This window comes from Xiphias gladius, chromosome 15 (assembly GCF_016859285.1).
Source record: "Xiphias gladius isolate SHS-SW01 ecotype Sanya breed wild chromosome 15, ASM1685928v1, whole genome shotgun sequence".
NCBI lineage: Eukaryota > Metazoa > Chordata > Actinopteri > Istiophoriformes > Xiphiidae > Xiphias > Xiphias gladius.
This window is the reverse complement of record NC_053414.1, coordinates 18,893,157-18,920,870: the sequence shown is the minus strand read 5'-3', so window position 1 is coordinate 18,920,870 and position 27,714 is coordinate 18,893,157. Positions and strand designations below refer to the sequence as shown.

Genomic DNA, 27,714 nt, shown 5'->3' with positions numbered 1-27,714 from the left:
TCTCTCAATATGTGATATTATTTAGATAATTATTGAAATAGGATTTAAAATATCTTCAAATGGCATTATATTATACCAGAAATTCTTTAATTCTACTTTGGCTGCCACTCTTTTAACACGTTTTACTAGATGTCCATTGACAGTTTTTTTTTTTTTTTTTAAACTGCCTTGTCAGTTGTGTCAAAGAATTCAGCAATGATAATGTTTATGATTATCACAATATGCTGTTATATTGATTATTGTCGCATCACTAACTCCCAAATTTCTGTGTTCATCAGTTACGTTTTCTAAGCCACTGTCTTTCCACATGTAAACCCTTAGACTGTTCCTAGGTTCATACAAGTAGTTCAATAACAACTGCACACAGACAATATTCTCAGTTAAAATGACTAAAAACTCTCCTGACCTGGCACACGAAGATAAAAAAACCTCATTTGATCCCTTGGCAATAAGACTTTCTTCAACTAAGCAACAGCAAAGTAAAAGAAACAATTTAATGCAGTGATGTGGATGGCCTAATTAATCTGTGTATTTTATGATATGTTATTATGATGAATCTCCTTCTTTTTTAGTCCTTTTTATAATTTGACTGAGGTTGGATGGAGTTGACAGAGGCATGTTTTATTTACTGTGTATGTGCTGCTCGGTGAGTTGGAATATCCCTTTATGCCCCCTTTTCTTCCATGTCACAGTACAGTTCAGGACTCTTCATCAGTGGCACTGGGGGAGCGCTCCTGGAAAAAGAGCAAACAGATAAACGTCTAGAAAATGACAGATTCCAAAATCCAACAGAAAACTTCCCTGGCTGGGATCATAAAGGTTGAAGGGAAAAACAGATCGCAACTTTGATGTATTCTAAGTTTTGAGGCTCTTCAGAGCTGCATGATGTCTGACGTCTGCTAAGACTGACACAAGTAGAAACATATGACTACGTCAAGATTGGAAAAGAAGTAAGTCTCACCTTCACGTTGCCACAAACACACACACACACACACACACACACACACACACACACACACACACACACACACACACACACACACACACACACACACACACACACACACACACACACACACACACACACACACACACACACACGAACAGCATGAGCTACCTCTTCCTGCTCGTCCTCAGAGTCGTCATCACTGACGACAGGTTTGGCCCTGGTGCGTCCTGTTCGTCTGCTGCGTCCCTTCCCTCGATCTCCGCCTTTATCCTTCCTGCTCAGACGGATCTTCACTTTCACTGAGCGAGCTGGAGACACAATACAACATGTTACAGTATAAATAAAACTAAGTCAGACACAAAGCAAAACGCTCACTAAAAGATAATTTAACATTAACACACTAAATCCCAAATGCAATTTAAAAACGGGCCGAGACTACACACGCAAAAAAAGTACCACTGAGGACTTTCTCCCGTGCTGCTCTCTGCATACAGACATGCTTACATTCGGACTCTGATCCTTCCTCCTGCTCCTCCTCCTCTTCCTCGCTCTCCTCTCCCTCGCTTTCCTCCTCCTTCTCAATCTTCTGCCTCAAACTGGTGAACACTGACTGGAGCACGATGGAGTCTTCATAGATCTGCTCACACGAGAGAACCATGGTTGAAAACAACTGCTTATTATCATCATCATCTTGTGCGCGGCAGGTGACAGTGACAGAAATACACAGTCCTCACACATCATGTACGATCACTAACATCGTCGCACCAGTAGTGTCTGAAATATAAAAACAGGACAAATGGACAGACCTGAAACTTAATTTCTGTCAGTGGCAGAAATCATAGACACACCTGGTGAGAGGTTTATACACAGCTCTAACAAGGACAGCGGGTGTTTTTCTGTGTTTATGAATGAACAGTGTATCAGCAGGTCCGTCTCACCAGTGATCCCTCCAGGTTGAAGGTCTGAGCATTTTGAAAGAGCAGCATGACGTCCCTCTCCAGGTCACCCAGACTGCGGTAGCGATGACTTCTAATCCTCTCCTAGTGATGGAAAGGAGTGATAGTTTTTGTCGCTTGGCGTATAATAAAAAGTAACACGTTACCTATATATCTATCCGCAGCAGATTTCATTTTATTTGAGCTTTAACTTTGCTGCACCACAGACCAATTTTTCCCAGCTGGAACCATCTTTTCTGGTCTTACCTTGATCTTCCTGAAGTCCACAGGCTTGCGGATCAGTTCATAGTACTCTGGCAGCTCTTTTCGAGATGGCAGCTGGATGAACACCTCGCTCAGCTGACGCCCACTGGCGCTGCAGGAGATGATATAATCAGGATGAGCAAAATCACTTTTATCAACAACTGAATGTGCTAAATTGTGATCCATCTGATGAATATTTTTTTGGAAAACCCCCAAAATGCACCAGTTAGTTAGTTAGTTTGTTTTGTTTATTATACTTTGGGAGATTCCTTTTATATCTGTAGCAACTGTCAGACAAGTATATTAACAACGACATTGACATTACAATTCTGACACGCTACAGACGGCTGTCGCCACCGCGCAGCGCCAGAAGTCAGATAGAACAGGGGGGTTTGCTGAACAGGCAAATTTTAATTCAGTTTACATTAAACTCAGAAAGTCTTATTGTGAAATTGGATATAGCATATCATTTTAACTACACACATCCAGATGTTTAAAGTGCAAAATGTATTTATGCTGTGGAAATGCATGTTTAGTGACTGAGCAACAGCTTGTACACTGATGTATTGCTCTTTACTTCCATCACAAGTGTAGGTTAATGGTTGTATTTAATGGCAGTAACGAAAAGGTTTAATTCACATACAAGATAATATGGTTTTGAAACTCTGGGGTTTTGGTGAGAGCAGAGCAGGTGTTTGGTTTTGTGTTTACAGTTTGGGTAAAATGACAAATTATTACAAGAAATAACTTGTGAAAACACCTGTGAAAACTTCGGATTCTTTATCTGCGACCTTTCTCACTTTCTTTTGATGTCACTTACATCACGTCTCTTTTTACCTTAAGTTGGCCTGAACCTGGCAAACTATGAAGTCCCATTTTCAAAACGGAAATGAGTAAGTTAAATAAATGGTGCAGAGACTGAAGAGAAACATTTAGTAAGGAAGAAACACACTAACGCAGAATACTGTAAGAATTATGTAACACCTGTAGCTCATTGCTGCTACCTGTCTTTGTATTTGATGACAGCGTCCACAATCTTCTTCATCTTCTTTGTGAGGGCAGGAGGATTTGGGGAGAGTTTCTCAGCAGGCGGTCGTCCCCTCTTCCTCTGCCTCTTCCCATCATCGTCTTTGTCCCCTCGTCCTCGTCCCCCGAAGGAAGAGGAGGGACCGGGGAGATCCACGTCGCGGTCCCTCTTCCTCTTGCGGGTCGTCTTTTTGTGACGTACCTCTTCCTCCATCTCCTCCAGCGTGCCCTCCTCTATTGCCTGCTCCGGGTAATAAATGCGAGAACGAATGTTTCAATACAGAAAGCAAGGAACTTTTTGCTTGCATTTTAAATTCAGTTTATATTCTGTGTTCTGTTTCTCAGCTCTGCCCTTTGCCCATGAGGCTAATAACCTTGAGCCATTGCTTCTCGGTCAGTGAGTCGCTGTAGTCCACCTCCTTTCGCTGCCGGGAACCTCGTCCGAACATTTTCTCCTCCTCCTCCTCACAGGTCAGCCGCTCCACCTCGGCGTCGTCCTTCATGATCCAAGTGGGCAGCTCGTCCTCCTCCATCAGACGAGGTTTTCGCCGCGGATTACGGGCCTCCTCCCGCCGCCGGTCCAGGTCCATACGCTGGGAAAGGGAGAGGAAGAAAAAAGAAGCAAGAAATGATGTAGAAGGAGGATTTTGGTTGAGTCAGGGCTGGAAGTGAGGACCGAGCTATAATTTATTCTCCAAACACAAACATTTACCATGAACTGGTCGAACTCCTCCTCACTCCTGGCGATCATCTGGTTGACCGTCTCATCATCTGGCACCTCATCCTCCTCCTGAATACAGCAGACACACATTGGCAAGCAGAGCATAAGAAAGCACACTCTTTAAAAATTGTGTGTTGCTGGTGCACGCACACACATTCATGCGTAGACACACTTCTTGACCCCAGACCTCGTCTTGCTCCTCGTGCTCCAGGATGGCCTGCAAGAAGGCCCTGCGCTCGTGGCTGGAAGACTTCTGATCGAACATGCCGGCCTGGATGACCTTTTGGTCCACGTTCAGTTTGTACTTGGCAGCGGCCAGGATTTTCTCCTCTACGCTGTTTACCGTGCAGAGACGCAGCACACGCACCTCATTCTGTTGACCAATGCGGTGGGCTCTGTCCTGAGCCTGCAGGTCCTGGAGACGCAATCGGGCAGGAGAAAGAGAATTAGTACAGGGCCAAATGTTCCCCTGAGAAAGTTTTGATACTGCAGCAGCACCTGACTTGTAAACCCACATGCAACACTGTGGGTTATGTAAAGGACAACATGTTGAAAATATAGTCATCACATGCCAATAAAATAAAGGGTATCATCTAAAAAAACATAACATTTTTCTACTAAAAACTTTGTCAAGTTTTAACAGACGGTTAGACTCTTTTCTGTGCTGTGCTGTGCTGTTATCAGCTGCTCCAACAAGAAACTTAAACTCTGGAAAAACAGAGTGAAAGCCACAAGTCTCTGCCCCGGCACGCTGTCAAAGGACTGACCAGAGCTGATAACGACTGAAAATCTGCCCTCACAGGGCTGATACTGATCCACACGGTACTCTGTTACTTCTCTAAGACAAAGTCCAAGATTTTCCTTGTTGTGTATTTCAGCTTGGTGATTAAAATCCTGCCTGAAATCCGTCTTGGTTTAATCAGCTGTCCCACACCGCACGTTCACATCCACGCTGTGGTGGTGAGAGGGAAGCGGTACATTACTGTTATTTTTCCCCAATAATAAACCGGAAGAAGCTACCCAATACTCTCTTGCTGAACCCAAACAACCTGGCTGCTGGTAATCAGTTACTGTACTGCCTTGTCCTTAACTCTGGTTTCTGAATGGGAGGCCCGTGGGTGTGCATCCGCAAATGCTGTGTTAATGTCTATTGTTATTTGTATGGTAAGTGTCCAGCAGAAAGTTGCCTCCAGCTGCAAAATTTCAAAGCAACTCCGAGTTGATATCAACTTACTTTCCTTAAATGGCACCTTTTGTAAATTAAAATACATGTGCATCACACCTGATGTGGGTTCCAGTCAGAGTCAAAGATGACCACAGTGTCCGCAGACTGCAGGTTGAGGCCGAGACCTCCAGCTCTTGTGCTCAGGAGGAAGATAAAGTACTCTGACTCTGGATCATTGAATGTCTTCAGCAACATACCTCTGTCTTCAGCCTTTGTGGTTCCTGGGATGTAAGGGAGGTGGGACATGAGAAGGAAATCGGATGAGAGAAAAAGAGGAGGAAACAAAGCAAAATGGTACGACGGCGACAGGATTCCAGGGAAATGAATGAATGAAGTACAGTGAGAAAAAGGCACACAAAACTGCTCTATTACAGCAAGACTCAAAGAACAAACTGTCTCACCATCCAGACGCAGATACTTGAAGTTGCGGTAGGCAAAGTAGTCCTCCATGATGGTCATGAGAGACGTCATCTGACAAAAGAGCAGCACTTTGTGGTTTGTAGCTCTCAGTTTGGGGAGAATACGATCCAACACCTCAAACTTTCCTGATGCCCGATACAGGTCTGGTCTGATGGAAACGAGGACAGACAGGATTACAAGACGCGTGAGTGTGACTGTGTGTGTGCTTGTGATCTTGGCCTGAAGAAGAATTAGCACTTACCCCTGGACTATCCCACCAGAGAATCCTAAATGTTCAGAGAAGGATTCCTGCAAAAACAGTCAAAGATGTATTCTGTGATCTAGTCTCACACACACACACACACACACACACACACACACACACACACACACACACACACACACACACACACACACACACACACACACACACACACACACACACACACACAGACACTCGTCTTGATGTCTTTGTGCTTTTTATATTTTACACTTGCTCCTAATAACCTGACAAATCTTCCACTTCGACACTGTTCAAACAAATAACGGGAGACAAAATGTTTCTGCGTAACACTCCTCAGTCGTACCTCTATCTGCTGGAACATGTAAGGGTGGTTACAGATCTTCCTCAGCTGCATGATGGTGTTCATCAGTGTCTTCGTGCCGCCTTTACCCTAAACACAACAAGATAAAACATGCAGTGTGTAATCACAGGTTATTTTTTTTAAATTTCAGTTAGCCTTTATTAATGGAGAGTCATCCAAAGACAGGTATCAATACTCTCTCTTAAAGCAGGAATCAATAATTTAAAAAATAATTAAATGTTAGAGCCAAGGACCTAGGCCTAAGACTGAAAAAAAAAAACCTTAAAGCATCAGCAAAATAGCACAATCTGGTGTTTCAATTTACTCTGCTGCAATTCATTTCATCTAAATGCAGCAAAAGCTTTTTTTTTGTTGCTGAGATCAGTCTTAAAATTAGGACCCTCATTGACAAGCAAATCTTGACTTTTTGTAGTGTAGTTTTTGCTGTAAACTTGCACCCTGGTACAAGTCACAGTATGTGTCCTGGACCTCTCACTTGTTACAAATCTCAAAGTGCTGATGTATAAATCCTCTAGGGCCACATCTGATTCAATTAAAAAACACACAGTGTCCCAGAGTTTATGCCCTCACCTTCTTGTCTTTCTCCGATCCATCAGTCAGAAGAACCCCCTTGGCCTGCATGTGTCTGTACAACACCCTCTGAAGAGACGACATATCACACTTGATCACGTATTCCACCTGAAGGAGAGAGGAGACACATTCGATCAATAAAAGACATAGAGAGCAAGAGACATGCGAGGCTCGGCAAGGACACTACACATCTCTTTGTATCAGTCTCTGTTTCTCATCCAGTAGGACATCGTTTGGACACGTGTGTGTGTATATGCGTTTATTTGTCTATCTGCTGTGTGCGCTGAAAAAGGTGAGCCGTGCCTTCTCCGGAAGCTGTGCCTCCACCTCCTTCTTTAATCTGCGCAACAGGAAGGGGCGGAGCACTTTGTGGAGACGACGGATGATCAAGATGGTCTCCTCTTCATTAAGGTCCACCTGGAGAGAAAAAGGAAGAGAAATTTGGCATCTCTCAAACGCAAAGAAACAAATCACACGAGCAGACTGCCTTGCTAAACAGCGCCGTAGCTGTGACTGAGTCCTGCACACCTTCTCTCCCGTCATGGCGAAAGGAGCGTTGAACCACTGCTCAAAGGTGCTGCAACTCTTGAAGATAGTAGGCAGGAGGAAATTGAGCAAGGCCCAGAGCTCAGGCAGTTTGTTCTGCAACGGCGTCCCAGTCAGGAGGACTCGCCGTGGGGCAAGGTAGTGGGTGTTCAGGACCTGGGTCAGTTTACAGTGGTGGTTCTTCATACGGTGGCCCTCATCAACGATCATGTACTTCCAACGGATCTGGTGGGGACGACATAAGAAGAGGAGGGGAGACAAGAGGAGAGGAGAACATCTGGATAAAGCTACCACTCTAATGCCTTACTGCTTCTGCCCATCCAAACAGAACAAAGACAGAAAGTGCTCAAACAGAGGATTTCCTGTCCAGTTTGTCCTCATGCCCCACACTGACTCAGCCCCATGCAACAGCCTTGAGCCGCCAAGTGGGGGAAGCGCTTGCCTGAACTACAATACCCACCTGGCAGCACAGTCAGGAAGTCTATATGACTACATGAGTGCATAGCAGCATGATGGCCAGAGAGGACAGTGGGAGACGCGGTCTCAGTGTGTTGCAGGACCTAGGAGAGAGCACTGAGACGGAGCACAGAGGGCGGTCAGATTGGCCAGGGTCAAACACTTTTAGAGCACTTTGGGGGTTTAACTAGTGGGAGCTGATAAACAGAAACACACAGAAACCTCAAGCAAACTCAAATAATTAGCAAATAAAAGCAACCGCATCCCGTTGCAGGCATGTGTACATGTGAAGAGGGAAAGAATTACACTATGTTTGCCTTGGTGTTGTCTGTGAACATCCTTCTGCTTGTGTGTGTTTGTACGCCTCATCTCACCTTTGCCAGTACTTGTTTATCCTTGATGATGTACTCGTAGGTGGTGAGTAAAACGTTGAATTTTCCGCTACGCAGTTGGGGAACGAAGGCTCTTCTGGCAGCAGGAGACCCCTGACAGCCAAAAAACAATAAATAAATACAATTTCAAATATAAAAGAAAATCTGTATAAAAAACATCATCTCCTTCAATACATCAAATACAGGAGGCCACAATGTCTTATGTTATGTTTCAAGCAGAAGCTATAACCACAATAAATAAGTGCATGTGTAGAGACACATTTTGTGATTATATGCAGGAAGTAAGAAAAAAAACAATTTTGGTGGTGTTGCTGCAAAAACTAACCTTGTAGGACACTTTGACGACTGTCGGTGCCCATTTGTCAAACTCATACACCCAGTTAGACAGAGTTCTGTCAATGAGAGACAGCTCAGTTGTCACTCAGCAGTGAATTCTAGGTTTCTCAGTGAATTAATGATGAAGAACGAAAAAGAAAAAAAAATTATATTTGCAAATCAACAGTTTTAGCTCACGAGAGGGGAACGATGATGAGGTAAGGTCCATTGAGACGTTTGTGCTCCATGAGGTACGTGATGAGGGCGATGGTCTGGATGGTTTTTCCCAGACCCATCTCGTCCGCCAGGATCCCGTTCAGGTTGTTGTTGTAGAGGGAAACAAGCCACTCCAGACCTTTAATCTGACAGGGAAATTCGCGTGAGGGGGGAAATCTTTCAAACATGACAGGTATTTCCTGCAGCCGATCTCCCTTTTCACAGTTATAATAGTGAAACATTTCTTTGTGCATGGAAAGATAGAAAATATCTAATAAGTTCTGATTGTGCTTGTTTACCTGATACTGTTTGAGTTGTCCATTTATTAACAAACTGGACTGTTTCTCCACCTTCTCTGTGACAGCGTGAGCCACTGAGTAATAAGACTGGAGCCCTCGAGCGAACGCTGCACCGCTGTACTCGTCATCCACATCTTGCTTAGCATTTCTGCGGAGGACACACAAAGAAAGAGTTTCCTTCGATTGTGGCATAAAGTCATTTGAACACCTTTTTTAATACCTCATGACCACATTCATTTTTTGTTTGGGTGTCCCTGAATACATAAATGGCATGAAATTGTAGTAGTGCAGTAGTCGATGTATGAACTCACTCGATGATGTGTCGAACGTCCACTTCTGACACGTCTTCACTGTCGGGGTCTGTTATCTTCTTCTTTTCCTCCACTGGAGCTGCTGAAGGCTGTGGCTCCTCCTCTTCTTCCTGCCAGATAGTGGGATCAGCAGTTTGTCAGCGGCTGGGGCAGTGACTATGAAACTGGCTTCAAAACGTGTCGAACAAAACAACCCACCTCCTCCTCTTCCTCCTCCTCGCTGTCTTCGCTGTCCGAGCGGGGGGCCACCTCATAACTGAACAAAATACAGACATACTCAAAAACAAAATCCACCAACAGCCCCATTACCTGCACAAGTCATTCTGATGCACCTGTATACTCCCAACCCATATTTCCAGCCACACACTCAAAAGCATTTCAGTGAATTAAATAGAAAAGCTGGCTTAAGGAGACAAGACTCAAAGCCAGTAGCCATTGTAGTGGCCCTGTGAGGCCGTGACGTTCATAACGTATCAGGAAAGGACAACTGAAAACTGGAGAGAAAACTCGGCAAAATATGAACAGTTTGGCCTCGGGATGACACAACATACTTAAAATAAAAAAACAAACAAACATTTGTGCTAAATACAACTCAGTTTTCATCGGCCTGAGCTGTTTTTCAGGGGTGGTTAACAACTACCCGCACAATAACAGAACAGTTTGCATGTAATATTTAGAGTTTTAGTTTGGTAATGTCTTTTGCGTTGTCGTTTGCGAGTGAACATGCTCATGTATATCAACGTAATGTTTAGCACACCGTCATATAGTTAGCGTGCTAGGTAACTAACATATTAACAACTATTGGATGCTTCCACACTGATAGTTAGCGTGCAATATTTAGAATTTAGCCTGTTAGCAACTTAACTTTAGCGCTTTAAGCTGCTCATGTTTAGAACTTTAATCTTTAAAACTAGAATCTCGTCTTTATCACTTAATGTTGCATTCATTTAAATCTACATCTATGGTTCAAAGCAGTTGATGGCACTAGATGAAAAGTCAGGGGATCAGCATAGATTTAGAATGACTGTCAGAAATTTCATCCAGTGCAGAGATACAGTAATTCAACCTTCTCTTTCGCAGTTAAAAAGACATGCAAGACAGGTCTCTCTTCCTCCCTTCCTCTCTCCCTCCAGTCTCACCCAGGGTTCATCTCCAGCCAGGTCTCCAGTTGTCCAGCTTTAGGAGCATCCACCCCTGTCAGGATGTTGCCACTGTCCACGTGGATGACCTTCACAGGCAGGTCGCTCATCTGACTCGTCTCATCCAGAGGCTGCAGGGGAAGAAGGCCGGTTATCGTTTTGGACTGGGTTAGTCTGATAAGGCTGGATTTAAATAGTGGCTAATGGAAATGAGACTAAAACTCAGAATTAGACCATGCGTAGAGGCTAGGGTTAACAGTGGTCCATTGAACCGCAAAATAACACCATGCAATTATCCAATGTTGTTTTAATACACTGTGTGAAGTTTGGAGGTCGTTTTTTCCAACTGTGACAACAGGTGACAGCAACTGCAGGACACATGCTGTTGCATTACTTCATTGTTTTCATGCACACACATGGTTGCCTGGGGCTGTAACTGATGGCTTTTGAATGTTGTCCCCTGTTTCAGATTGCCATTGTTTTGAGATATGTATACGGTATATAATGGGATGTTTGTTGGTGTCGCTTTCTTCCTGATGAAAATGATCAAAGCTGATCAAAATGTTGCACAGAAACAGCGAACAAAAAAAAAAAAAAAAAAAAATCATTGCGGGAGCAACAGATTCTACTTTTGCCATGACAACACTAAAAAAAGCAAAACACTACCCATCGGAATACACGTACAGTTATCTGCACAAAGTTAACAACGTGAGTGTCTGCAGAGGTTTGCCATCACTACGGTTGCTGCATCAGCTCACCTCTCCATCAGGGCCCAGGGCAGGAGTCTGACCCTCAATGTTCTCCAACTGCAAAACAGATCATAACTGAGCCACTAATACACAAGGTGGCAAATAACACACAACCAGAAACAAATAGATAAACACTGAACATCAGTGTGTAACAATAAATCATAAAGATCTCATATTCCAGTATTGAAGGTGCCGAATGTCGATGACATACGGATATCTCTATATCTCTTCCAGTTTTCTATACCTTCTTCTTTTTCTTCTTCTTCTTCTTCTTTTCTTTGAGGGCCTGCGCAGCCTTGTGAGCTCTGACCAGCTCGGTGAGGTTGGCGACATACTCATCAGTTTGCTGCAGCAGGTAGGCCAGCCGCTTGTCCTTCTTCTGGTCAATCAGTTTACGGTAGCCCTCCTCATCCTCAGCCTGGAAAGACAGACACGATTACATACAGTGTTGGGAGGGAGTTTGTGTAATGCGCATGCTTGTGTAACTGTGTGGCGCCCTTATGGTTTCTTCTTACCATAAGCCTCCTCATCCTCTCTTTCTCAATACGCTCATTCTCCTTCTTCTGCTCTCGCTCAGTGTTGGCATGGTAGGTGGCCACAGCTTTGGTCAGTTTCTGAATTTTGCCTGTAATTGAGCGGTGGTACTCTTTGAAGTCTTTGGCGTGCTGGAGGATGCTGTTGAGGTACTCCTGGGATTCGAGTGTGATAATGGGAGGAGGTAGGAGAAGAGAAAGCACGGGAGAAGAGAGGCGTCAATCACAAGTACAACTTCTAATATTATCACAGGTAACGTCACGGCTGCATCCGTCCTCTACCTGATGTTTCTGCCTGCGTTTGCGCTCCTGCTCAATCTTCTGCTGTTTCTCCAGTTTTTCCGTGATGCGGGCCTCTCGCAGAGACTGACGCTTGCTACGCTTGTAGGCCTTAGCATCAAGGGCAGTCTCTAGAGCTGTGTCACGACGCATACACACCACCACCTCTTGACGCAGCTGTGGAAGGCCAGAGTCACATCAGCAAGGTGTGATATTGTTAAGGTTAAGGGTGAAGGTATTGGTGATATCGTACATAAAGTACCTGTCTCTGGAAGTTAAGCAGCCGAAGGGCTTTGAGCTCTATAGTAGCTTTGGTACGTAAATCACCAGCAAGAGAACCCGGCAGGTTCTCCAGTTCAGCAATACGATGGGTGATACGAGCCTGTAACCTGAGGAAGTGAAAAGTTATTTAATATTTCATCATGAATCTGCTAATGGTTTATGCTTTTTGTACTTTGGATACGAGTATGCTCCACATTTTTTAAGTGTTGAACATTCTTTAAACGAACGTTAAACTGGGGAAACAGCAAACTGCTAATAATCTGGTAATAGTAAAAGTTAGATATAGTATAAGGTAACCTCAATTATCAGATTTAAACAGTTGAAGTTTCATTATGTCATCATTTTCTCATCAAGCCAGAAAAACCAAATAGGGAGGAAGGAAAAAAAGATACATCCCCGAGGCTGCTGACGTACCTGTACTCCCTCTCCTGCAGTATCTCCACAGGGTCAAGGCCGCAGGGTTTCTGAATGGGGGTTATGCGGTTCTGCTTGGCGTGGTAAGGCATCATAGGAGTAGGCTGTGCCGGCTGGCCGGGGGACTGCGTCTGCGGAGGCATTACAGGGGAGGCAGCAGGGGGAACTGAAGGAGGCGCAGGAGAGGGCCGGCCGGTGGGCTGAGGGGGGATCAACTTTTGGGGTGCGTTTGAGGGGGCTGCTGCATTCACCATGGGACCTTGAGGGGCGTGAAGTGAGGAAAGATCAATAGCATGCTGCTGCAGTCTACAGTATGTGATGGAATTCCAGCTAAGGTTCAAACTGAATTCAAGTAGAATGTTGAGAATTAATACCGATATTTTTATACAAAGTTGCTGACAGCAAGTATGGCGGTAAACGTTTTCACAGCAATTACTTTGACTGAGACAGAATATAAAACACTAGGGCTCTGAAACTAGGACACCAAACTCTAATGCAGCCTTTATTAATTTATAACTTACACCAGGGATTTTCCTGCTCTGATGTGAAAATTATCTGCCGTGAAAAAGATCTACATTCAACGTATAGAAGATGTTTTATTGTCAAGGAAAAGAAACTGAATAAAGTGTTTGGTATTTCCCCTGTAATTCTGTTTTTGGTTCGGTTCGACAGGACTCATAAGCAACATTTAGACCAGACAACACCAAAACTTAAAATCTTCTGCTGCACAGGAGGTTATGCATGTTTAGAGATACCCTGTGGAGCTTAGGGCCACTAGTAGAGCTATGGAGCAGTGTTTTTAAAAGTGGGTCCCCGTATTGTTTGCATCATGCACGCGGGAGATGGGACACACAATCGTGCTGTTGGTTTCACGCCACTCCCTTGATCAACAATTGTTGACAGTAAGGTACTAAGGAACGTGGCAATGCGCCAACAAAGATAGTGAAGAAGAGGACTGCTGGTAAGAAAACATTTTAAAAATCTACTTTGGAAATGTTTTATGAGCAAGGAAATTGAGTCAGCATGTTTGTTGGAGCTGAAGGAAAGACACAATGCATTTTGGTGAGAAACAATAAATGTATAACTTTTGTTTGTTTACAAGAAAACTCCACAGGTCATCTTTAAGTAATCAAAAAGGTTTTTCTTGTTATAAACAACAGGATAAATCCTGGAAGGTAGAATATATATAACAAGCTGCAGGCAATTAGTGGTTTTACAAACTCTTACCATTGTAATCAAGACAATCAAGATTTGTAACTTTAACAAAAGATCATAAACAACCTATGAGCATACTGTTCTAATCATATCAATTATTTTCTTACGTGGATTAGGGGTAATAAGTGGAAATTACATGGACATACCGGCTCTCATTCAGCCCCTCTTCCACTAATACCCAGTTTAGGTTTCTACAAAGGTACTCACACTAGTTAAACAGCAAAAGAGGCTGACCGGTTTCACAAGGTCTCACAGCAACACCAAATACCTTCAGGCCAGGACTTGGGTGGTCCGTTTGGATTTTGTCCCTGCATGCCAGCTGTGGTCCCCGATGGGCCTGGTGGGGGCATGTTGGGACCCATCATACCTGAGGAAACAAAAAATGTCCATATTCTCTAAGTCTAACAGCACTTTTACTCCACAGGTCTTTCAGAATTTGAGAAGCGCTATGAGCTCCAGCTGTGAGCAAGGATTCAATGTTACAATCAGGTAGAAATTTGTCTCCTATCAATTACCCATCAGACCACAGGATATTGCTTGGTAGTCCAGACTGTCCCCATGCATGCTCACCGTGAGCTCGGCTGTAGCCTGAGCCCAGTGGCCCAGGGCCTGGTCCTGGTCCTGCTGGTCCACCTCCTGGCCCACCTCCAGCCCCAGGAGCCAAGCTGGGCATGGGCTGCTGCTGCTGCATCCCAGGCATTGGCCTCTTCCCTTGGACAGCCATCTGGAGGTGGTCTGGCAGGGGCTGCCCCCGAGCCAGCATCTTATAAGCCATGATCTGGGCTCTGAGCTGGTGGAGTTGGTTCTGGTTGAAGGGAGTCGGGCCACCAGGGCCTCCAGGGCCAGTAGGGCCACCAGAATCAAGGCCAGATCCAAGGCCAGGGACACTGGATCCAAGACTGGGTCCAGGGCTGGGGCCTGGGCCAGAGCTACCTGGAGGACCAGGACGGTTATTCGGACCCAGCGTGTGTTGATCTACACTGGGACCATCCAAAGGTGTAGAGGCGGAGCCGGGGCCACCAGAGGAGGAGGAAGAGGAGGATGATGGCATATGAGGACCGGAGGGAGGGCCATTTGAGGGGACAGGGCTGGAGTGGTCAGAGCCACCTAATGGAGAGTGGTAGCCTGAAGAAACCGACAGACAAAGAAATAATCAGAGCACTAATTCACATACTTTATTATTTCAGGTTCTGTATAATGTTCCTATAATATTCTATTGATATCTGTTGGGACTCTGATAGGGTTTTGTGACTTTACAGTGATCTTAACATGCTTTATATGCATTTATGTTAGTCAATATAATATTTTAAAAATATCCCTTAAGTAGCTTGTGATATCTATTTATCATCATTTATGTTCGTATTTTGTAAATTCACCCAATAGTTACTAAACAGTGAGGCTATGATCTTTTTCTTAGTATAATATTACACCGACTGTCAATCTGTATGTCCTGTCCAGAGGCTCTCCAGGTAACGGGTGGAGATTTGTCTGCGATAGGTGCTAACCTTATGCAAGTTCTGCCAGCCTGTTATTTCATCATGATTCAAACTGTTTCACAATGCTAAACTTGTCTGTCTGACTGTCCTATTTTATTTCTTGTTTGTGTGTTTTATAGCAGGCTGCAGGAAGCTACAAGGTTGCCACCATACTCTTAACAATGTCTTTGTTTTCCCACGTGGACTGAGCTCTATGATTTTCAGTAGTTTTACACTAAAAGAAACTTTAGAAATCGTTTGAAAATACGGCTCATGGTTTGTTTGTTTTTTACATAGCTTGCAACAGCAGACACACTCCCTATGAGCTCGCCAGGCCACATGACTACACCACCACAGCTGAGTCACACCCAAAAGTACACAACTTGATGCAGGAAAGGATGAAATTGCTTAAGATAAATCTGTGTACCCTGTGAGTGTTGGTCCAGAGGACTGGGTGGGGGGCCCATACCACTGTGCCCGCCCTGTCTCATAGACAGTCCCTTCATCTGACTGAAGCGGCTCTCCTCACTCATGCTCTTCTCATGCATGGCCTCCATCGGCTGCGGGAGAAATCAAACAGTGTTAAAATGAAACTATGATTGCCTTTGGGAAAACGGCAATAATATAAAATTTAAGGAGCTGTTTGGTAATGACAGTGAAAATTTGGGCACATGAAAAATAAGGGTATGGAGTATGGGTGTGTGTAAGTGTGTGTAAATATGGATTAGTGTAAGTGTTATAAATCACACACTGAAAACTGATTAAAGTCTATGAGCTGTCATATACTGTATATAATATATACATATCATGTCAAAAGTACAAATTTGCCTTGTAAGTCCACAGTTGATAAATTTGCATGTTCTGCTATAGAATTAACGTCTATATTCCTATGAATACTCATTCATATTAACTCTATTCACATCCATTTCTAAGTAAATATGATGTTTAAATGCCTTCATATGCATAAATCACACTAAATTTGTGGGGTACTGATATAACAATAACTGCTGACACCCCACCTCTGTTTCCAAAAGGACTGGAATTAACAGTGGTGGAGTGTCTCAGTGGGACTGTCAGTGCTGTCAGTGTCCTCACTTTGTGCAGAGGGTGCATGTTGTCCTGGCCGTATCCAGAGGGCCCTGGCTGTGAGTGTCCAGAGGAAGGAGGGCCAGGGCTGGGGCCCATTATACTATGAGAGGAGCCTGGGGAGGGCCCGGGGCTGGGGCCCAGCATAGCACCAGGGGAGGGACCCGGACCAGGGGAAGGACCTGGGCGCGGGGTACCTCCCATGGGGGGATCTGGTGTCGACATCGCCCTGGATCTCCTGCTCCTGGAGGAGCAGCAGGGACCTGAGAGAGAGAAGCGACAGAGGGAATGACAGAGGGTAGGAAAATGATCTTTGCAAAACTCAAAGGATTGGCAAGACACTATGCAAAACTTACTTATCTAACTGAGCATTCATTTAGTGGTTTTATTAGACAAAACACTAAAAAAAATATCATGACAATGTAGCTGGATCTCTGGCGTTAACTATGCTTTTCTAATAAATGAAGTGGGTGCATAATCTTTGCGGGATATGGGTGAATTTTGCCCAGCGCCTATCAGATTGTGGACTCTCTATTCTCCCGCTGCGCTGCAGCAAATCACCCGTTGCGCGCATATGGAATTACAGCTGCAGGGTCTAGCACTGAAGTTGAACTGAACACGGGGAAATACAGTCAATTATGCACACGAGCCAATGCTACTGAGAAATTTCCTCACTCAGACCACGAAAACGGGTCTCGTTAAATGTATGAAAAAAAAAAAAAAAAAAAAAAAAAAAAGGAGGGGGGGGGGAATGGCGGATTGTGCTTGTGCGACTGACCTACCCGCATCAACAGGACAGACAGGCCCGGGTGAACGTCTGCGCTCCCGAGTTGATGTTTGGGGGAGATTAAAGAAAACGCAGCGGCTTTAGCAATTAGTCCACTCACCCTCTTTGTAATCTGCCTCCGAGCGTTGGTTTGTTTCACCGACGTGGCTCGAGCGCCCCCCTCCACCGCTCCTATGACCGAATGTCTAGTCACGGCCGCACGGCAGCGCGCATGCGTGCGCAGCCACGGCAGAGCTCCGCTCACACCGAACGTGAGGACCGGGCTCCAGGCTCACACAGCGCTCGTGAATGCAGAGCAGTCAAGTCACAGGCGTCTTAAAGGACGTATGGGCACGAGTCTGCAAGTTTTATCAAGCTTAAATCAAGGCTTTTATAAACCCTTTACAGGCTAAAATCCTCAAATACTTTACTTTTCTTGTTCTATTCAATTTTTTCCCCCATTAAGTATGTATACTATACTATACTATTACATATCCTATGTGTACTATGATCAAATACGACTATTTTTGCATTAAAGTGATAGTAAAAACAACCAAGACACAATATTTTTCAGAAATACTTTAACTAACTGCAATCAGGGTTTTTTGATGGCTTGTCTTTCAAATGTAGGTATTTTAAGATTTCTGAGAAATCTGCAGTTACTGAATATGAAATATATTCTGTAAAGGGTATATAATAAAATAATAAATAACTATGATACCTAAAGATGTACACTCTAGTGTCCAGCAATGCTATACTCAGTCTGCTATGTCAGGCGGTAAAAATACATTACATGAATCAAGTCCCTTTGAAGTTTGGTGCATTTGGTGGAGTTCTGAAACCTCTTTGGAGTGGGTTATATAGAATTATTTTATGCCAAGCAATTTCCAGTGGGAAAAAAAAAAAAAAAAAAAAAAGGCCCGATCACAGGACAGGTTTGCTTTAAAAGTTCATAGCAAACTCTGAACTGGGAAAAGAAAGTTTACAGTGCCATGCAATTTACTACTGGAATAAAAAAAAAAAAAGCAAAAAAAAAACAAAAACATAAGGAAATTATGTTTTAAAAGAACTTTGCATTACGTCTGAGAACAAACGGTCAGTTTACAGTGATCATGTAAGAATAAAGAGGGTGCAGCAGCATGAGATACGAGCGAAATGTGATTCCAGTGTTTGAGGTTTAATCAGGACAACAAACCGAATAACAGTAGTAGTGCAACTTGCAGTTTTTGTCTTCATGTAAAAAAGGGACAAACAAACAATCACGGTTGAAGGTTGAGGCAAAGTCTCCATTCAGCTTGGTCAGGTCTTACTGACTTTGCCAAGTAAAACCCAGAACCCGTACTTAAGTAAAAAAAGGCTGTTCTGGGTTCTACTTTGCAAATGTATCCAGAAACTCTGTAATCCTGCTTCAGGAGACCGGCCACAATTTAGCAGTTAAAGATTCACATCCATCTCCAACCGAAGAGATCATTTCTTCTTCAACCCCCGGTCTGGGAGCTGATGTAACTCTTCGAGCAATAGGAACATTTTCACAGCAGATTTCTGGGAGTGTTTCATAATCCGGCTGGAAGTGTATGGGATCGAGGCCCGAGGGGCCATCTGTGTGTAGTCGGCCTGTCTGCAACACTAGAATGAAATTACAGCTGTTCAAGATGCTCTTGGAAGAATCTGAAACCTCTGTGGGTTGCACAGTGGCTCTTAAATACATCAGTACACTTATTAAAGACATAACAAATTAACTACACTAACCCGCAGACTCTCACGCGCACACACACACACACACACACACACACACACACACACAGTCGGAAACCTGATAAATAAGTGGAAATAAAAAGGAGATGTACAGCAGTTGGTATATGATACAAGTCAAGAACCCTGTCAGGAAGCCCTTCACCTGACCAGTGAGCTCATTTAAAATTAGGTAGACCGCACATCACCTCCAGTATGTCCAGTTCAGACCAAGAGAAAACACAGTAGTTTAGTGTAACTGAGTTCAGTACTTTAAAGCACTCGATTTTACTCGGACATGCCTGACTTGGAGGCTTTTCTTTTTTTAGGTATGCAACGATGATCCATTTTAAAATCATGCCTTTGCCCAGTAAAGTTATGCTCCAGTCAGGACCCAACCCTAATGCCCTAATAGCTTATAATACCCATCTACACAGAGGTGATGAGAGGAACCACACAGTTTTGTTTTTTTTTTTTAAATTTCTGATCACCAGTGAGGGTGATAAAGCACAAAAGCATCGTGTCCACCTTGCGGCTCTAACAACAGATGAGTCCATCCTTTTGAAAGGAAATGAACCGGTCCTTTTCTGCCCCCTACAGGTGAGAGCTGGGAGAGCATCCTCCCCAGAGCCTTAGAGGAAGACAAACTCGTCACTGTTTCTTCTGTTGTTACTCCTGCCCAGTTTGCCCGGGGGCAGGATGTGGGCTGCAGGTCCACTGTGATTGCTGCCGTGACCCTCCAGTCCATAGTCCTGACCCTGGCCCTCTACGAAGGTAAAGATGGGGTACTTCTCCTTGGATGATGACAGGGCCTGGGAGGACAACAAAACTCTGTCAAAATCATACTGTCTCGAAATGCTACAGAATTTATGACTAGTAGAGTGATTAAAGGGGAAAACACAGATATCCATCAAACTTCTTCCACATTGTTTCTGAGCCAAAATTAAACCAACATTTCATTTCAGTATCAATTCATCTGTTGACTATTTCCACAATTAATTGTTGGTTTAGTATATAAAATGTATGTTGAGCTGCAACTAACGATTATTTTTATTACTGTTTAATCTGCTGCCTGTTTCCCAAATAATCAATTATTTGTGTTGTTTATAGTGAAGAATTCCCTTTATACATTTATAGATCCCAAAGCTAAATCTGCAGTTGGCTTGTATTCAAATACCAAAGATATTCAACGAGCTATCATATATGACAAAGAAAAGCAGCAAATTCTCACATTTCAGAAGCTGGAAGCAGGAATTGTTTGGAATTTTTTGCTTGAAAAATGGCTGAAACAATCGATGATAAAAATAGTTGATGAATAATTATTTGATTGACTAACCGATTAATCATTTTAGGTCTAAATGTGTGCATGTAAATTATGAAAAATGTCCATCACAATCCACCAGTGCACAAGGTGATGTCTTCATTTTTTTCATTATTTGTTTGACCAACAGTAGAAAATCAAGATACATTCAATTTGGAGTGATATAAGATAACAATGTTGCATTCACTGAATATTTGATATTTTGGCTTGATAATGACTATAACAATTAATGGATTACAAAAATAATTTCCGCACTACACTAAAAACTGACTATGAACAGATACTTCTAGGAGTAGAAATTTTTCTGTTCTTCTGATCTTTGATGGTATCAAATTTAGAGTCAGACAGTGGGAGGAGGGTGTAAAAACTCACCACACTAACAGCAGAACACATAGACTCAAAGTCCTTCTTGTTCTTGGCGTAAAAGCCGATGGTACAGCTGGGATCCATGCGGTTGAAGGGCATCTTTTTTGGAGAGCTACAGTGGAAGGACTAGAGCGTGACAGAGGTCATATAATAAAAGTTGATGACTGGACAACCTGTATTATCTGTAATTGACTGCCGAGTCAAAACAATATTGAATGAGAACGTCACATGGTGTTGCTGTGAGTCTGATACCATCTGAAACATGAAATAAAAGGCAAGACAGGAATGTTACAAAAATGTTGAAGAGACATATAGACAGTGCAACCAACCTCCAGTGAGAAGTTGACTTGTGTTACATCCACCACAGGTTGGCAGTAGTGAGGGTCCAGATACAGCAGCTGCTCATCTGACAGACAGAAAGCAGAAGTTGTGAAGAGGAATTAAAAACAGTATCAAAGTGTGAAATCTCCACCTGAAAGGCTGTGTCTATATTTGCTGTTTCTAAATTGTTAGATTTTGTTCCCACTGACCCACGTAGCAACTACCATGGTTGAGTGGTGACGCCAATGTCAAGCGTCATAAGCTACAGTACCTTTAACAATCATTACACACACTGGCTTAAAAAACAAAACAAAAAAAACAAAAAAAAAAACCCACTGTATCAAAATGTATGAAAAACACCCACCCAACTTCTCTCTTAAAATAAGAAGGGTTGGTTTCCTAAACTATTTTCACTTCCTCTATTGTGTGTCTTGGTGACGATTTTGAGAATCATTCTTCCAGTAAGGGGAAATCAATGATTAGCGATTAATATATTTTTGGTATGTTGTTGTGGGATGATGCTTGTTTGGTTGACAGGGTCTAATGTAATCAAGCCTACCATAGCTACCACAAGTGTTCATACGGTATAAATAATGATCAGATAAGGTGTCTTCCTTACATTTTAACAGGCCTGCGTACACCCCACGATGAGAAAACTTTTGATGGAGATGGAGCTTCACTGAGTGCTTGGCACGGTTATTACTGTACTGTACCAAAAGGAACAGTTCTAGGAGAATCCATGAGTGATAAAACACTCAGAGGTGTCTTGATATACAAAAATACAGGATGAGGTGAAGGCAACGCTTCCACTGTCTGCCAGCACTTTCTGAGTATCAGGACACTTTAAACTGTATTATTGTGCTTGTACCATCCCCGTCACTTGGTGGGCTGTGTTTAAAATTGCAGTTTGAAGTTTGCTCATGTTCAGTTAGGAAAAGCTAACCAGCTGACCCAGTATCTTCATCGTGCGACCAATATGACCGTTTCAAAGACTGTCTTCCTTGGAAAGTTGCACCACGAGAAAAAGTGGTAGAGAGCGCTCATAAAAAGCAAAGAAGAGAAGAGCAGTGCCTTGCAGTGTGACTGAACTCATGTAGGGAATCAAGCTCATAAACACTGTGGGTATGCTGTAAACTGAAAGTGATCTGGAAGACAGTGTATGTGACATGTTCCTATCTGTTACAAAAGGATTGTGAAAGGTTTAAACCCACTGTTCACACACACAATGATATTTCATTCAGAATGAGCAGATTGATTCTGATGGAGGTCACAGTCTCCACATAAACACAGCCGCGGCCATTTGGGATGGTTGCAGTTTGGGTTGCGCCACCTCCGCTTCACTCAGGCCACAGGCAACAGCCTCCTGATTATCACACTGGCCTAAGCAGAGCAGCGTTTCTCCAAGTTTTTAGTTTACCGACCCTTTAAAGGTGAGTCAGGCAGTAAAGACAAGACTAAAGAGATACAGTATTAAGAGTGCAACATGTTTGGTGCAAGTATAGCACAGTTACTTTTCTCAGGCATATATATTGCCAAGGAAAAATGCTGTCTACTCTATAGCCCTTGCTCTTGCATTGTGCATTCAAAAAACACCAGATCCTTCCTCTGACTGTGGATATTGTTATTTATTCCCTTCCTTCCTTCCTTTCATTCTTTTAGTATGAAGAGGTTGTTTCTCACCTTGGAAGCCAATGAAGTAGAGTGAATGCTTTGGTTTTCCTCCGATGATTCCAATACAACACTCCAGATTTAGGATGTTCTAGCAATAGACACAAATGTTTTGAATGTGTGTTAGGAGAGATGAAAGAGAACTGAAGTCAGGCAACACAGTTCTAAAAGGAAACATTATTCTAGGCCAAGAATACAGAGAGGTCGATGGGTGAGAGGCGTGAAGCAGAACGTACAGACCTTGACACATTCAATGTAAGATGGGTTGAGGGCCTCCCCTCCCAGCCGGACAGGCACCAGTATGATGACAGACTTCCAGGCTTGGCTGGACAGATCAGGAGGAGTCTGGCTTAGTGACGGATCACAGAGATGCACCACATCCTCTTTGTACACTAGAAAGCACAGAGACATGGTAAGAAAAAAAATTTGAATGCATAAAAGTAGATACAAGAAGATTTCTTTAGGCCATAAGTTTCCTTGCTGTATATGTTGGAGCAAAGCAATAAACATACTAATACCGCTGAACTGAACTGTCACAAGGAGAAATTATTTAATTCAACAAATGTCTAAGTTTGTTAATTTCACCTGTACAATCCTGAGCCACATATACAGCCAGGTTGTGGACAACAGAGGTTACGGCTACTGCTTTCCTGAAAAACAAACAAACAAACAAAAAAAACCCCACAACATATTCATATATTGAATTAATGCTTAATTGAGTCAACTATGTAAGTAGTTTAAGAAAATAGTAAAGCCATGCTTGTTAAAACAGTTCCTCCTCTTCAAATGTGGAGCCCTTACCGTAGTATGTGTGCCACTATAGAGGGGCCATACCAGTCACCAGCCTTCTTCCCTGAACTTTTGCCGATTTCCACCAGCTGGTGAACTCCAAAAGGTGCTGGGGGCTGATCCCCGAACCAGGTGACCAGCCTGCGGTGGATGGGCTCTGCTTGTCTGTCCCTTGAACACTCAGGTCTCTTCTTCTGGCTGCATTTGGGCACCTGATCGCTTGACAGGGATTTCTCAGGGGTGTTAGATCCTCGTGGGGAGCCAAAAGAAGGGATGGGGACCCCACCAGCCCGAGCTGGGGAACGTGGTCTGAACAACTCAAAGTCCACATCGGTTAGCTGCTGAGCATCTGGCCAAGCCCAATCTATGCAATACAAAAAAGTTTTGTTCTTAGCAATTGTGCACAGCCAGGCTGAAGATCTGGGGGTATTTTTTCTGGGATTTCTTGAGTGTTATCTTTAAACAGACAGAGCGTAGGCATGTTTTGAATGCCATACTAATCAGCATGGACACATAATGAAACCATGTTATAAATAAACAGAGCATAAGTGAGAGGCAGCATGCAAGGGGCATGAGATAAATACTGGCAGCAGTAAAAAAAAAAACAAAAAAAACCCAGTAACAATACAGGATAAGTAAGGCATAGAAAATATATGAATAAAACAAAAGGAGAAAAGCAGAGATACGTAGCAGAATAAACTAACAAGTGAAACTGAGAAAAATAAAAACTTTCAGCAGAGATATAAAAATGAGAGGAACATAGGAATTAGAGAAACAAAGGATGGAAAGAAGTCAGGTGGCATTTATTGGCCTTGAGTCATCCTATCCTTCCGAATAAGCAAAGCACTTACGTTATGCATGTGTGAGTGTCACACCATTGAGAGAAAACTGGGTTTTTTGTTTTTTTTCCCCCCTCCAAGTGCAAGATCACCCAGCCTGTTAGAAGGTGCTGATTGGCTTTCCATCCAAGTAAATTTACCTATGCATTTCTATGTGCGGGTGTCAAAATGCGTGCCACAGATAAAGACGCAAACCTCTTGGCATCAAATGCACCAGGAGTCCCTGTGCCAGCAGCATCTGGCCACTGCGCAGCATGCAGCCCCAGCCACAGTCTGTGGTCCAGGTGGAGCCCTCCAGCTGAGGGAACTCCCTCCTGTACGTGAGCCAGATCCTGGACACAAAAGCGAAACGAAACCGCTCCACCTCATCTGAGAGGGAGTGAGGTGAATGGATGGAAGAAGAGACACAGAAAAAGAAAAAACAAAAAATGGACAACCTTTACACCATATTTATTCAAGTAAGAAACTGTTTGTGATGATTATCTGATGTGAGGAAGCTTAGTTTAATATTTTGTGAAATAAAAGAAAAGGAGGAAAGCTTTCTTTTCTTTTTTTTCCTCCTACTGCTCTGTGTTTTTGGATGTAAACCAAACTGCCTTTCAAATAAAAAGGGTCTACACCACTGTGGTTAACCAAAAGCACACATCACTACAACCCCTGGGGTCTGCTCTTCCTGAAGTTTCCCTTTCTGGCGAAGAAATACTTAGCATCAAAAGGGATGAACCTATAATGTACTATACTGATTTATATAAGTTATTTGAGATGTGTGCGTTTGTTTAGAACTTACCCTCACTGTTGAGCAGATAGGAGTGTCCCAGGACAGTGACTGGTGATATCTTATTGAAAGTGGTTTTAGACTTAACAGTCCAACCTAGACAGACGAGCAGGGAAAATGGAAGTTGGTGAGGTGATTCCCCAAGCAAACATTTTGAGCCCAAAAAAAAAAAAAAGTCTGCTTTTTTAAGAGATATATATAAAAACATGCAGGTATCCAAATAGGTGCACATAATAAATTCCAAAATGACATGTAAATCTATGACAGAGGCACCCACACCCTCATCCTTGGCTAACAACAAACCGTATTTGACATTGTTCCATGCCGACATCAGCTTGGCTTTCAGTTTGTCCATCTCATCAGGCTCCCCGGCTGCCTCCCTGCTGGGATCTGGCGTCTGAGGTGGCCTGAGGCCAAAGCTGCCCTGCCGTTCCATGGGCTGCTGCCTCCGGTTCTCCACCAGCTCATCCTGCATCACTCCCCCTATGTACTGTGCTGCGCTGGGGGAAACGGAGTTCATGCCTCTGAGCGCTCAGAGCTGGACTCTGGTGCTCCTCATTGCAACACAGAACTGACGAGGGGAACAAAAGGAGGAAGGGAGTAAGACATTAAGTAAATTATTGACTGTTGAGAGATGTTCACATTCTTCACTCCAAACACTCTTTAACTTTTTGGAATTAATTTGTGCTCAATGTTGTATCTTTGTACTTTTTTGGAAATCTATCCTAATCTGTTTTTCATTATACCATTTCAACTTCTTTCTACTCGGTACATATGACATCTATTAGCCCTAGAAGAAGGATCGTACTCTTTTGCTCTTCCTGAGGTTTCTTCTTCTTCGTTTTTTTGTTGTTGAATTTTTCCTTATCCGCATTCAGGGTCTAAGGACAGAGGGTGTACAGATTGTACAGCCCTCTGAGGTAAATCTGAGATATGTGACATTCAGCTATATAGATATAAAATGATTTGACTTGACTGGTCATGGTCTGATTGTTCCTACTGCAAGCTGTTCATTATATGGTGTTTATTTGGAGCAACTTTGTACATGAAGCCCAATTTCACACTCTCCAGAAGAAAACAACTTTAAATTCAAGATGTTGTAGTAGAAAGGTTAATTCACTGATCTATTCAATTCTTAAAAAAAATAAAAAATAAAATATATATATATTTTAGAAAGTTCTTACTGAGAAGGTGACTGAGCAGGTTAAAGACTAATGTCATAGATCAACTTGTAGAGATTCTGTCTTCTTGGCTTTTTTAGTAGAAACTAATACAACAATACAAAACTATCAAATCACATGAAAACTTAAACTCCATCCACTGATGAAGACCGAGAGATGGTCAATAGATCTAAAACAATTAGTTGAATAATTTATTAGTCAACTGACAGTAAATTTAATCACAGTTTTAATAATGCCTAAATATCCACTGGTTTCTTCAAAATATAAAGATTAGCTGCCTTCTTTGTTTTCTATGAGAGTTATGTTTACGTCGAGCAAGGTTATTCGTGGTTTATAGATCAGAAAGTCTGAGAAACTATTCAGCAGATTAATCGCTAATAAAAACGTGTTGCTTGTCAGTCAGTCAATAGACCTCGAGTCCAGTTTTTTTTTTGCCAAACAAAATTACCAGATTTAAGAATGAACTTCCATGTTCTTAAAATCACATGGTTATATGGCACTGCACATGAAAACGCTACAAGCACTACAATTATGAGTCTGAACGCCATAAGCAAAGCCTCACTTCCTGAAAAAGTATAAATAAAGGCTGCGTAAACTCAAGTCATCGGTCTTCAACTACTGATTTCACAAAGCAGGAAACACAGTGACTTGTCCACCCTGTCTGCCTTGCAACTGATGAATAGCAGTCTGAACAGGGAACTGTAGTACGGTATGTAGTCACCGTTTACACTGATGGGATTAATCCTGTGGGGGGAAAAAAAAACCCATCATGTGATTAGCATTTGGAAACCAGCACGTCGGGCTTTCTCAGCGTCTGTGAAAGTCATCTGATTATGGTGGCTTTCATCACGAATCACTGTAGATCAAGCTGTAAAACGCCTAATGCAGTTACACTGCTGGCTGTGTCTGCCAACGACACTGACCGCCTTTCTGACCAATAAACCCTCACTGTAATTTCAATGTACTTGTCTGGTCCCACATCGTAGAACCTATAAATACATCCAAGCCTCACACTCAAATGACCGCACAGGTACCCGTACACCTCTTTTAAACATAGCTAATTAACCCAAAATTAAAAGTTCATGAGCTGACAACTACCTACCCGTTGTAATAGCCGCTTAAGCTGGTCGGTACCTTGTAGCAGCCTGACTCATTTCGGCGTTTTCCTCTCTCTGTCCTCGCCCTCGCCCACGACCACGACCACAGTCTCCTTAGTTAAATTCAGTCCACTATAAGCTTAGCTTAACTTCAGCGTTTTTTTTTTTTTTTAGACGCTAGCCCCGGCGTCAGCCTGCTAGCATTCCTGCCGCGCCGACCGAATATCTTGATGACTTTTCAACCAATTGCAGCTGATGTTAGCGTGGTAAGCGTCTCTCCATTTGACAGACGAGCTAATTAGTCCGCACGGTTGTGAAGTTCATCCAGTACACCGCGGGTTTCTTTCCCCTGTCCAGCAGCAGCCGCCGCTTTAGCATCTGCCTTCTACACCAGAGGACACTCACTTCCTGTTGTCCTTTCCTGACACAGCGCCATTGGTTGGAGTAATCGCTGCGAGA

At 43.2% G+C, this 27,714-nt stretch overlaps 2 protein-coding genes across 5 annotated transcripts; both read right to left on the bottom strand.

Moving 5' to 3' along the window:
* Positions 1 to 145: 145 nt before the first annotated feature.
* LOC120800033 (transcription activator BRG1) lies at positions 146 to 16,626 on the bottom strand. 3 transcript variants are annotated; one of them, XM_040145773.1, is made up of 33 exons: positions 16,411 to 16,626; positions 15,743 to 15,875; positions 14,411 to 14,965; positions 14,109 to 14,207; positions 12,626 to 12,884; positions 12,192 to 12,318; positions 11,933 to 12,106; positions 11,633 to 11,806; positions 11,362 to 11,535; positions 11,127 to 11,174; positions 10,369 to 10,499; positions 9,428 to 9,485; positions 9,230 to 9,339; positions 8,919 to 9,066; positions 8,602 to 8,765; positions 8,414 to 8,480; positions 8,071 to 8,181; positions 7,223 to 7,465; positions 6,998 to 7,111; positions 6,695 to 6,802; positions 6,107 to 6,193; positions 5,782 to 5,828; positions 5,522 to 5,688; positions 5,178 to 5,341; positions 4,050 to 4,310; positions 3,887 to 3,964; positions 3,549 to 3,767; positions 3,153 to 3,415; positions 2,152 to 2,260; positions 1,888 to 1,989; positions 1,454 to 1,586; positions 1,118 to 1,257; positions 146 to 734 (listed from the first exon to the last, which is right to left on the bottom strand). In XM_040145773.1, the coding sequence occupies exons 1-33, from the start codon at positions 16,624 to 16,626 to the stop codon at positions 699 to 701; spliced, it is 5,019 nt and encodes a 1,672-aa protein (XP_040001707.1). In that variant the 3' UTR covers positions 146 to 698. The 3 variants fall into 3 exon arrangements, with proteins under 3 accessions (XP_040001707.1, XP_040001708.1, XP_040001709.1); XM_040145774.1 differs by having other exon boundaries at positions 4,083 to 4,310; XM_040145775.1 differs by lacking the exons at positions 5,178 to 5,341; positions 5,522 to 5,688; positions 5,782 to 5,828; ... (19 more) ...; positions 15,743 to 15,875; positions 16,411 to 16,626 and having other exon boundaries at positions 4,050 to 5,165.
* A 1,702-nt stretch (positions 16,627 to 18,328) lies between these two features.
* On the bottom strand, positions 18,329 to 27,714 carry atg4da (autophagy related 4D, cysteine peptidase a). 2 transcript variants are annotated; one of them, XM_040146700.1, is made up of 11 exons: positions 27,261 to 27,714; positions 25,281 to 25,548; positions 24,990 to 25,073; positions 24,398 to 24,571; positions 23,376 to 23,727; positions 23,160 to 23,224; positions 22,815 to 22,966; positions 22,587 to 22,665; positions 20,915 to 20,991; positions 20,592 to 20,711; positions 18,329 to 19,710 (listed from the first exon to the last, which is right to left on the bottom strand). In XM_040146700.1, the coding sequence occupies exons 2-11, from the start codon at positions 25,495 to 25,497 to the stop codon at positions 19,531 to 19,533; spliced, it is 1,500 nt and encodes a 499-aa protein (XP_040002634.1). In that variant the 5' UTR covers positions 25,498 to 25,548; positions 27,261 to 27,714; the 3' UTR covers positions 18,329 to 19,530. The 2 variants fall into 2 exon arrangements, with proteins under 2 accessions (XP_040002634.1, XP_040002635.1); XM_040146701.1 differs by having other exon boundaries at positions 27,293 to 27,714.

Coding starts and splice junctions, on each gene's coding strand:
- LOC120800033 (XM_040145773.1), bottom strand. CDS start 16,626: ATGTCGACACCAGATCCCCCCATGGGAGGTACCCCGCGCCCAGGTCCT. Junction 14,966..15,742: donor TCTGGACCAACACTCACAGG/GTACACAGATTT, acceptor CGGTTTCTTCAG/GCTACCACTCTCCATTAGGT. Junction 7,466..8,070: donor ATAAACAAGTACTGGCAAAG/GTGAGATGAGGC, acceptor CGTCCCCACCAG/ATCCGTTGGAAGTACATGAT.
- atg4da (XM_040146700.1), bottom strand. CDS start 25,497: ATGAACTCCGTTTCCCCCAGCGCAGCACAGTACATAGGGGGAGTGATG. Junction 23,225..23,375: donor ATAGTGGCACACATACTACG/GTAAGGGCTCCA, acceptor TTTGTTTTTCAG/GAAAGCAGTAGCCGTAACCT. Junction 20,712..20,914: donor AAGTCAACTTCTCACTGGAG/GTTGGTTGCACT, acceptor GTCACGCTCTAG/TCCTTCCACTGTAGCTCTCC.